The sequence below is a fragment of the Poecilia reticulata genome, chromosome 3, assembly GCF_904066995.2.
Source record: "Poecilia reticulata chromosome 3, P_reticulata-male-v2, whole genome shotgun sequence".
NCBI classification, from domain to species: domain Eukaryota; kingdom Metazoa; phylum Chordata; class Actinopteri; order Cyprinodontiformes; family Poeciliidae; genus Poecilia; species Poecilia reticulata.
This window is the reverse complement of record NC_088832.1, coordinates 8,673,936-8,686,015: the sequence shown is the minus strand read 5'-3', so window position 1 is coordinate 8,686,015 and position 12,080 is coordinate 8,673,936. Positions and strand designations below refer to the sequence as shown.

At 40.2% G+C, this 12,080-nt stretch overlaps 1 protein-coding gene across 2 annotated transcripts in view; it reads right to left on the bottom strand.

Annotated features, from left to right (window-relative positions):
* Window positions 1–12,080, bottom strand: part of unc13c (unc-13 homolog C (C. elegans)) — a 168,491-nt gene that overhangs the window by 19,636 nt on the left and 136,775 nt on the right. Inside the window, exons 23-26 of one of the 2 annotated variants that reach the window (XM_008404760.3) lie at window positions 10,519–10,596; window positions 8,314–8,340; window positions 1,954–2,042; window positions 1,463–1,600 (exon numbers count right to left, since the gene is read on the bottom strand). In XM_008404760.3, the coding sequence (XP_008402982.2) occupies window positions 1,463–1,600; window positions 1,954–2,042; window positions 8,314–8,340; window positions 10,519–10,596 (332 nt within the window). The remainder of the gene's footprint in view (window positions 1–1,462; window positions 1,601–1,953; window positions 2,043–8,313; window positions 8,341–10,518; window positions 10,597–12,080) is intronic. The other variant, XM_081605012.1, reaches the window with a different exon arrangement.

Here is a 12,080-nt window from a genome sequence, read left to right as displayed (position 1 = left end):
GGCTTCCCGTAATGATGTCTTAATGTATAATATTCATAAAAAATGAAAACACCTGTGACTGAGAATAAAAGCTGGGGCTTTGGGCTTTAATCTCGCCCCTTTGTGCGAGCAGGGTCTCAGAATCGGCAGGAAGGATTTTCTATTTCCATATCATTAAGAGGATTTCTCATAATACCCCATTGGCCTCTATGTTGCTTTGATAAATGGAGGAGAATGATTCTTCAAGCTCAGCTTTGGCACTTTTTTTTTCTTCTTTTAAGATTGCATTTTAAGAAAACGCTAGGAGTAAATACAGCCCTAAGAGCTGAATTGATAGACTTCCTCATTAGAATATCTCCCTTTCTTTAGAGACGTTTTCTCTTTCCAACGGCACGAATCGACAAGTATCACAAGTATCGCTCAAGTATCACATTATGACAACTGACAGGTAGAGCGATATGTTAATGTGTTAGAAGGAGACGGGGAAGACAGCAAGCCAGCAAAGGTTCTTTGATGTTTTCAGTGACTGGGAAGCTGTGTGTGTTATTGAGACATGTACCAATTACCTAAGCAATGTTTCAGACCATGTGGCTTGGGACTCTGTTAACTAGGGCAACCTGCCCAAGCAGGAATGGTTTGAGAAGCAAAACAGTAAAATTAAGGTGTTGACTAAAGGCTCCCACATATTTCATCCAAAGTTGAACAGCTGACGTGCAGTCACATGCTCTGGGGATGTTGGGGACTTTTGCAGACAACTTTTATACAACCAGCTGTGGGACAACAGCGTTCCCCGTCAACAACAATGTTACAATTTCCATCCAGGAGTTGTTAACCATTTACCAGTCTTATTATACAAGTTTAGTGAAGAATCAAAAGTATCAGTCCTCAAAAGTATCCATGTCTCCTGCGGATACAAAAACCGGATACTGGAAGCAGGCTGGTTAAAGCAAAAAATACCAAATTTACCGTCAGAGCACATTTGCAACAATTGTCTGACCAATCACACAACACTTTGCACAGAGCTCCTTCGAAACAGTTTGACCCGGGGCTGATGTCGAGTTTGGCAGGCATGTGCTTTTCTGCAAACAAAATGACGCAATTTTTGTCACGCGTCTACATCAATGAGAACCAATTTCGACATGTCATGTAAATTACATGGGTGTCTTTAGCCTCCAAATTTGCCAAATCTCCATCTATCTGAGCACTAATGGTGGCTCTACTTAAGAAAATAGAGCACTTAAGATACCTTCTGCTAACATTTTAGAGCCAGAGACCACAGCTTCAGGGTTGTTTGACAAACAGGGTGATCATCATTGTATGTTATCAGTAACAAGCAAATCCACCTTCACTGCGTCTTGCTCAAGATTGTGACAAAAAAAAATCATTCTTTGGCTACTCTAGATTAATTTGCCAGAGAACATGCAAGTTGACAAATAAAACCCCTACTACAGTTTCTATCATTATGCCTTCACCAGGTACTCACTTCTTATCCAGAAGGTCCATAAGAGGCCGTAAGACAGTTTCTGCATCCATGGCAGGATTGCTCCCTTTAATTGGCCCTTTCATCTGGACCAGCTCCTGGTTCATCTGCTTCACACAGTCCTCGATTACAGGTTTAAAGCTGTGCATACAACAAGAGTTTTTTTTTTATTATTTTTTTTATAGCTTTATCTTTGTCTCCGTTGAAGCAGTCGATGTTTGAGTAGGTGCTTTCTGAGTCCTGCTGTTCCCATTAGCTCAACAAAAGAGGTTTTCAGAGAAGAGGCGTCCTTTCTTCACGCTGAAATATTTCGCGACTTGCTGTGCTCACAAAGCATAAGCTTGAGTCAATTACATTTTGAGAGTGACAATGAAAAAGCACGCTCATGGCGTAATTTCCCTTCATTGGGACAAAAAATATGGATGCATCGACCGACCATAAAGGATTTGTTACAGACTCGCACACGTGGAGTTTTGAGTCACACCAGTACCCACCTGGAGCCAAACACCCCGCTGAGCTCATCCAGGACTGTGTTGAGTTTATTCTGCAGCTCCTTTAGCAGATCACTGGCCTCTGCATCCAGCTGTCAGTGCAGAGAGAGAGACAGACAGTCACTACATCTACGCACTCCACATAGTAGTCCACACTTACTAGAGCCCTGTGTCTCAGGAGGATGCCTCTATTGTGATGGGGTTGCTTTAGGGGGAGTGGAGGGAGGTGCTCGCCGGTGACTCCTCGCTCCTTCTGCCTCCCATTGTATTCGGAATACCAATACACAGCTCACCTAAGAGCGCTGTAATTAGGACAACTTGCCGAGTCATAAAACATGGTGACAACAGCGAGGGAGCTAGCTACAGGGACCGCTACATGACTTATAACTCACTATGTCTTGGTGAATACAGAAAAACCAAAAAGTCAATTGCATTGAGGTGTAGTGAGGTGTAATATGGATGTAATGAAGGGCAGTGAACAGTTAGCTACCATTTAAACACAGAACAAAACTGAGCTCAGAGTATGTTTTAAATAAGCTGACAGTAAAAATGTTACCAAAATTTCAACAAATTATTCGAATGCCCATGCATGGCATGTCCAGGATACATATGCCCACCGGCCACTTTATCAGGCGAACTGCTTGCAAATACAGTGATTTAGTCAATGACATGGCAGCAACTCGAAGCATTTAGACCTCTACGTTTGTTGATGGAGACTTGTTGATATTCACAGTGAGCATCAGAAGGGAGGAAGAAAAGGAAATTGAAGTGACTTTGAACATGGTGTTGATTTTGGTGCCAGATTAATTGGTCTGGAGTATTTCAGAAACTACTGATCTACTGCAGAGTACATATCCATCTCTCAGGAAATGATCCAAGAAAGAAGAAATAGCCATTAAATGGGAGTTATGTAGACAAGAAGGTCTTGCTGATATAAGAGGAGAATGGTTAGACTGGTTTGAGATTATAGAAAGGCAACACGAGCTCAAATAACCACCAAAGTAGTACGATCTCTAAATGTACAACATAGAGGCACTTAAGGGACATTAGGGCTATTACATCAGCAGTAGAGTGCATGCGGTGCCACTACTGTCAGCTAAGAACAAGAAAGTCAAAGAACCATTTTCAAATGCTCACCAAACTGGGACAGTGACAGATTTGTAAAAACCTTGACAAGTGTGAGGTACACAATCTACAGTGGACCCTTGGTATTTGCAAGGTTTAGGGTCAGCAGTACAGGAATAATTGAGGCTCCCTCTAAAAACACATATAACTAAATGCTTTAATAGTACAAACACCAAATATACCTTTACATGCATTGACACATCCAGTGGAAAGCATCTCGGCACTAAAAGCTAACATCCGCAGAGAATATCCGTAGCCTCACTCTGCTCTTAGGGTCACAGCCAATCGAGGAAAATTCGGTGTTTTCCAAAAGGACATCAAGTATTTCTCACAAATATTAGGTAAGCACTATGAAGAAAAACATTTCCATGAATAACTTATAGCTGCATTTCACAGAAAAATCTGCAAATAGGTGAGTCTCTAAATATACTAAACCACAAATAGGCAGGGCTCCTAGGTATTGTGACTGACCATGTCCATTCATTTATCATTACAATGTACCCAATCTTCAGATGGCTTCTTCCAGCAGGATAATGCACCATGGTCCAAAGTTAGAATAACAAAATTAGTATGATTTTTATTTCCTTTTATTTTGGGGTTTTTATGATGTAAAGCACTTTGAACTGCCTTGTTGCTGAAATGTTATGCACAAATAAACTAGAGTGACTTCAAACCGGTTTCTTGAACTTGAAAATGACTTCACTGTACTCCAAGGTCTCTAAGGTCACCAAATCTCAATGTAATAAGAAACTCTGGGATGCAGCAGTATAGAAAAGAGCATGGACCTTACCACAGGGCCCGCCTTTCATTGGCTAATGCCCATTTTACGTCACAGCGCAGCTATCACGTGGGTTACTGGCTCACAAACTCATGCTCAACTCAACTCAACACATTGTGGACTACCAGACCGACAGAAAGTTTTTGCGTCAGGACTCGAAAGAAAATGGTTTTCCGTCAGTGGGGTATCTGTACAGGCGATGTCAGGTGTCCTGATCGTGTTTGTGGAACTAAAATTCACAGATTTCCAAAATCTGAAACGGAAAGCCTTGCTTGGATTAACGCTTGTGCACGACCGCATTTGCAGCTCAACTGTCATAGGATCAATAAGAATAACGTGTCTGCTGGCGTAAGTATTATTGCTTTGCTTTCTTTGTGTTTAGTGAATGAAAAAAAATAGTCAATAATAAACACATCCATTATGAAAACCTTTTAGCTAAGTACAGCATAATGGCAGTACCGATACAACTTCTACATCCTGAAGCCTGTCTGTTACTGCCTTACGTTAGCTGAACAGATCAATATGCAATGTGTACTGTATCTGACATACATTAAAGATTTTATTTAATCTGAAAAGGACATGAAGTCACGTGGGATTTTCGAGGGGCGTTTCTGGGTGGAGCTTGGTAAGGTCCATTATCTATCTACAGCACCTGGATGATGCCATCATGACACCAAGTTGAATCGACGCCACAAACGACGTAAGACAGTTGTGTATGAAACAGAGTACCAACCTGGTACCAGCTGGACGTACCTATAAAGTGGCCGGTGAACATATGTGAGCATATGTACATGATGGATGCCCCCACAAGTGTTCAGGTTTGTCTTCATTTGGCATTTGGGCTTTATGCCGAGAGGATTAAACACGTGAATGTATTTGTGCTCAATATGAGGTAAAAGCACAGCGCCGCATGCATGACCAGCACATCGGAGCCGATAAGCTCAGCCATGAAGTCGCTCATCTCACACACTCCTAATGGCAAATGACTCAGCTGGGAAGCGCGTATGTAAGACCTATGTTTTCATAGACATTGTGATTCTGCACACATGCCTCTATCTGCACCGTGAACAAGACATATTCATACCTCTGTAAATGTGTGATGTTTTTCTGTCGCATGGAAAATTGACTATTGAGGTTAGGCTGTTACTTCACTGGCTGAGTAATGCATAACATCTTTTCAAGTGATAGCAAAAACAAAAAAACTAAAGGAAACAGAAAAAAAAAGAAAATCTATCACTTGCCTTCTCCAGTTTGAGCTATAATATTTATTTTGGTGGCTTAAGAAACTGTGATTTTCAACTTGATGTTTTTTTTTCTCTCTGTCACAATGTGTCTTCAATGCTACCAAATAACAGCCAATTATGACATAAACCAAATCCCCTCTAAACTCCTTTGGAGATGCTCTAATTGTGGAGTGCTATTTCACCAGACGACAGCCTCTATAGGATGGAAATGTCAGCCAGCTGAAAGACTTTTTTGGCAGCTACAGGTGGGGGGATGGGCGGGGCTGCAATACCACACTCCAAACAGCCAGAAAAAAACCCCTCTGGCTCCCGAATAAAAAGAATCAAAATAATAGATTTTGTGGCGCTACTTTAGAAATATTTGTAAAGAATTTTTATGATATTCATGATAATAAATGTGAATTTTTATTAATCGCCATATCGGTCATGGACTATAGCTTGACATCAGGTAAGGCTGAGGGAGCAGTCACTTAAAAACCAGGAAAAATTTTTGGTTTTGTATATTTGTGAAAAACTAGAGGGATTAATTGATGTAATTTGGAGTCCAGAGGGCCACATAAAATGCTGTGGCGGACCAGATTTGGTCCACGGGCCTCGAGTTTGACACATGTGTTTTCAAAAGACATGCAGATACAGCTTAGTGCACTCATCTCTCCACATGATTGTATCTCAGATATAATGTAGAGCATCAGAAAAAGAGCATGATGACTGATTACCGTATTTTCCGCACTATAAGGCGCACCTAAAAACCTTCAATTTCCTCAAAAGCCGACAGTGCGCCTTATAATCCGGTGCGCCTTATATATGAACCAATATTGAGCCACAACAGGTCTAGCAACTACGGTAAGCAGCCGCCGACTTCATTTTTGCCTCTAGAAGAAGCGCGTGGTGCATGCTGGGATAGTTGTCAGAACGCTGGTTTGTAATCTATTAATAAAGTTTGACTGACCTACATACCTACCGACCGTCTAGAATCAGGTCGTCTGCAGGTCATTTAGCACCACGTTCTCCACGAACATACTGTGCGCGAACGGAGAAGGGTGACCATCGTCCGGCCACGCTCCGGCCCAGTCGCGGAAGGCTCTCCTCGTCGACTGGAGTCGGACTGTTTTGTTGACATTCACTTTAAGTGCAGCTCCATCTAGTGGATGCATAACGTAACTCCAGCCTCTACTGTAGCGTCTATTCTATGCGCCTTATAATCCAGTGCGCCTCATAGTGCGAAAAATATGGTATACTTTAAACAGAATCTAATCTATCCTAAAAAGAAATTGCTAGTATCTTTATCTAATTAAAATTAAATCTTTATTAAAAGTTTAACCACCAAAAGTTTGTGCTCATCTTTTCCCAATCGCATCTTCTGACTGTCGAATAGAAAGCAGAAATGAAAACACGACTATAAGCAACTTCTCAGAGGAGTCAGATACGGGAAATCAGCTATTTTAACGATATACGCAAATAAAATTTCTTGAACGTCATCTCTTGCATCGAGTTACGTAAGCACCGACCTTTCTTGATGAATAAAAAAAAAATCCCTGCTCATTATAAATAATATGAGGAAAACATCCTGTTTGGAATGCATGGAACACCTGGCTTCTCCATGGTAGCTGCTTTCCATCGACACTGACTGGCATGCAGGGCTCTCTGGAGTGCACACACACACTCCCCTGGCTGACAGCCTATCAGCTGCTGCCCAGCTTCACTTCGCTTTCCCTGTTTCAACAGTCCAATATCTACTCACTGGCAGGTTGTTATTCCGTCGCACGGATGACTCAAAGCGACTCTCCAGAGCCGAGTAAAGAAAGATTTTGCAAACTGCCATTTCATTGAGGACGGACGGGAGAAGCACATCAGCAAACAGCGGGGACGCCCCAAAATAAAGTCCGATGCTAATCTAGGGAGATCAGTCGCTGATGAATCCATTGCGCGAGATTATTGTAAATCTCTGTCGTTGGCAGCGATTTGATAACGGCTCTGGGTAATTACACTGGCGCTCTTACATCTGCGAGTTCATTACTGATGAAAAAAGAAAAAAAAAAAAGAAAGAAAGAAAACGATTCTGTGACCAATAGTGAAATTTACAAGGAGCAAACCATTGAGAAACTTACATCTGAAAAGAGCAAACTCACAAGCAGGGTTAGCAACATTTGCTTTGCGGTTCTTAGTTGTAAGTTAAGAGTTCAAAATGTGACTTTTAGAAGGTGAAATTAACTTTTGTGGAGTCAATATTCTTTAAATAAATACAAAATAATGAGAGCTTATGAGGGATCTATGGTTAGATCTGCAAACACTTCGATTGTTAACTAGAAAGAAATTTCAGGTTGTACCATTTCCCTACCAGAAATCGTAATTATTACTTTTCGTTTTTTTTTTTTTTAAGTTACTTTAAATGTTTTTATCCAGTATTGCTAAAAGCATAATATTATCAATATGCATTTTAAAACAATGGCATGTGAGCAATCCGGGGTAAGATCTCCAAACAATTAGATTAAGTGGAAATAAGTCCTGATTTATCCCTTACCAGAAGTGGCATTCTTGTTATAGTCATTTTTACATTTTCATTGTTTCTATTCCATTAATCTATCCAGGATCGATCAAACCTAGTTAATATGCGTTTGAAAATAATGCCGTCTGAGTGATCTGGGGTTAGATCTGCAAAACAGCAGCTCGTCTGCAGAGGGCACATCTGGGGAAGTTTGTGTGTGTAAACACAGTCGTCTCCCTCCCACCTCACAAGAAAAAAAAAAAAACTGTCTAAAGCTCTTGTGCCTGCAGCTCGGATAAAGAACAAGGAGGAACAAAAACCACAGCCATCAACTCGTTGAGCCTACTACTTCCCTTTCTTTTTTTTAACGGCGTAGAGAGGGGGAAACAACATTTAAAAATAACCAGCATAGTCAGGAAAGTGGCAGAGGGGTAAAAAAAAACAAAAAAAAAACAAGAAGAGGAAAAAAAGCAGAAAGCTTAAAATAACGATGGGATCCAATGATTTGAGCCGGTATCTCCAGAGAGCAGGGGATGGCGAGCTTAAGCAGCCTGTCCAGAAGGGTGATGGGTAATTTCAGCTCCGTATGCTCTGTGACACATGCTTACTGGTGGAGTGTGAAAGGCATAGGAGCATGAGGGGTGGCAAGGGGGTCGGGTGTGGTGGAGTGCTTAGTTGTAATATTTTGGTAAATGGCGAGAAGGGCTGTTGATGAGTCCTATTGCACACACCTTACAGAAGGAGACAACCCCCTCCTCCTGGAGACAGAGAGAGAGAGCACAGGAAGGAAACGGAGGGGAACAGAGGACACAACGACAGGAGACAAAATGCAAGGCGAGACAGGTGTTAGAAACTACAGAGACACATGCAGCTGAAGTTGTAAGAGATTGTGGGGACGGCAGGGCGAGATTTTAGGTTAGAAGCACCGACAGATTGGCAACGGGGTAACGAGAGGGGAGCAGAAAAGATCACCCAGATTTAAAATGCAACACAGAATTTAGAGATTTAGCAAAACACTTACTAACAAGGTGGACGGATAGAAGATATAAACACAGGGTTAGTGGTGGGAAGGTAGTTTCGGGGACACTCAGACCCACAGCCACATGAATATTTTGCAAATATGTTTGTGACAATATTTAGTGAGGAAAAACTGAGATTTGAAAATTTGTAACAAAAGATTTTCTTCAGTTTTCTCTCTCTCTCTATTTTAAGGATTTACATGTAAACTAGGGTTGCCAACTTTTAGTTATTTATTTATTTTAAACCAGAGACACACTCTAGCATAAGCCTGTCACAATAATCAATAAATCAATTAATTGCATGATAAATTCAAACAAACTCATTAACTTCCATTGGCATGATTTATTGTTGATTTGTTTCTCTTTTTCTACTAAAAACTGGTAGATAAAAGTCTCCAGTTTGGTGCTTTGGTCTCAACTGGTCCTTATTTGAAGGACAATTTTGTTTACAAAGACTTCAAAATAAATTTTATTTGTTGTTTTGTTAATTTATTGTGGATATTTAAAATGCCTTTGGGTTACAGTGCTAAATGTTCATTAAAATCTAAGGTTTACTGATCTTTTAGCATATGTTCTTGCATTATTATTTTGCCATTACCGTTATGTTTCTTGAAAATGGTCTCAAAACAACATTATCATTTATCGCAAGAACGTCTGGAACAATTTATTGTCCAGCAAAGTTTGTCATTGTGACAGGCCTACAGCAGCCAAAAGCACAACACAAAGTAAACTGGGTTAAGTTCAGTTCAGTTCAGAAATACTTTATAATCCAAAGTGATTTAGAGTGAGGAGTAAGTCGTACAAAATGTCTTCACCATCAGTTGATGAACAGGGCGCTCAGGGTTGTTCGTTTTGTTCTCCATTTTGAAACACGCAATCATCATCTCCCCAAAACCGAGCCATCAGCAGGGACACAACAAGGAAATAATTATTCAAATCACAATGATGATTTAATTATTTTATGTTTAATTTGTGCTCTGTTCTTTCTCTTTTTTTAATGCTAATCAAAAAAAAAAAAAAGAAAGGCTAATCAAAAACTCCTGACAGTGAGCATCACTGCAGACAGGTTTATCCCGTTGACTTTTTTTTTTGCTTCCAATTGTAGATGGATGGACTTGTTTTGAACAATCAAATAGTAGTTTGTCTTTATCAGACATATTTATCTGCAATGTTTCTGACAGGAATCATGTACTGATCTTCATATTTGGCATAAAACAGAGACATTCTAAGTAGCCGCATGTCAGATCTGGAATCTGTAAGAGAGCCGCCAGGATAAAAAAAAACAGCTTTCAACACATGGGGCAAATACGAGACGGAATCAGTCGCTCCTTTATACAGGACGTCCAGGCAACGACAAGAGAGCTGGCAACCCTAGTGTGGCGTGAATGTCCAGGAAATATTAGAAACAACGAATGAATTCTGGCCTTTCTAATGCCAACGTTGGCACCGCCAGCTGCTACGACAGAGATTTGACTTTTTTTTTTTTTTTTACAGGAATCCTCTGGAGCATATAGGCAGATTTATTTATTTACTTTAAAAACATGTAGAAAAATTATTTGTAAAATATCCAGAGCAGTGTAGCTGGGGCTTTGAGGAAGCTAAGAGACAGAGGAGAAAACATCTCAGAGGAGATTATTAAGCACAGAACTAACAGACGAATATCGGGACATCAAGGATGTCTTGAATCAATTTTAATGACACGCAATAAAAAATAAGCACTTGCAAGTTAATGAAAATCAGCATCGCAGATGTGGATCTCAGATTGGCTGGTTAAAATGTTTCCAAGTGAAGCACTTCTCAAGACATCCCATCAGCTCCAGAGGTGCTACACTAAGCCAGACGCTGCTGTCGGATATGGAGCAACTTCAAAATACAGAACAGAAAACATTTGCAAGCAACACATGTAAATGCACAGACCTGCTTCCCACCCATGGACTCAAACATCTTCTCCAGCTGGACTCGAAGTTGCTGGATGTTGTTGAGAATTATGCACGGCTGCAAAACAGTCAAAATGAAAGTGATTAGATTTTTCTTTCAAGTTTAATGCCACTCCGCCGTCCAGCTGTTTGACAGCTGTTGTGATTGTATTGTTATAGTCTGAGAGCCCATGATTAGCCAATATAACTGGAAACACAAGAAGAATGATAATTTAAAAAAAAAAAATTGTCAAAAGAGAAATGATAGGGGCAACCACCGTGAAATCCATCAGCGTTCACGTCGTGACACATCATCTATACAAAGAAGTAAAGTCTGTGCTCAAAAAGTCAGCTGGGAAATGCAATACATAACACAACGAGGAGAGAAATGTCTGCACTGAATGTGTCAGACGTTATCGATTTCTCTGCTCCACAACAAGTTTAACAGATGACAGACATTAATCACGCCACTTTTTACAGACACCCAGAGTAAATCTGGAGACTCTCGACGACTCGTATGTTATGTGAGTCGTCTGCTCACGAGAAAACACAACAGAAGGCAATACGAAATGTCTTAATTAATATTTCAGTAATGAATATTACTAATACTATAATCCCTGGCCCCACAGGAAAAGAATGATTGGTGTCTTTCAAACCTCCCCACAGCAGCCAACAGTGTCTCTGCAGCTGATGGATTACTCTCCATTAGATTTATGAGCATATACCTGTGTGGAAATGATTAGATATTCTAAACCTAAGTAAGACTTTGGAGCAGTACTTTAGCATAATTCAAGTGATCTAAAAGCAAACCTGACATCTGTATTTTCTTTTTGGATAGAGAAACGATTCCAGTGCTAGATAATGTCAACGTTCACATACAGATATCAATATCTGTATAGGTCCTGATACTGAAAAAAAAAAATTCTAGCTTGGCTATCGGTGGCAATGTGCCCAATCCATAAGGACAGATCTACTCTTACAACAAACTATTTTCTTGTAAGTTTCAGTTTCTTTATTATTTATTTTGCACTAGCTTTCATAGTCCCAACGAATTAAAGTTGTGTTGTTTTCACGTGTTTGATCAAGCTTGTGAAGCTATTGGTGTATTTAAGTGTACATTTATGTCTGGTTTTAAAAAGAAGCATTTCAAGTAATTTCAGCACTGTTTTTCTGTATCAGATCGGTATGGGCCGATACTAAACCTCAGATATAGATATCGGTATCGGAACTGGAAAAAAGTGGATTGGTGTATCCCTGGTCCACAGAGTGATTATTTTATCTTCTGGGTCGTAAACAAGAACAAGCAGACAATGCACAGAAATACATTACAGATCATGCAATGCTTCGCAAAAACATTCAGAACTTAAAGATTTGCAAAAACCACAAACTAGAATTTTTCATAGACGTTTCTTATAAACCAACACAAATCAGGGGTATGTCTCTAACACTTTTCCGTGCTGAAAGACTGAAATGTCTGTCCATCTTTTGCAAAGCAAATCAAGGTCAGTCAAATTGGACGGAGAGCGTCTGTGGAGATCAATTTTAAAATCTTGTCATTATTTC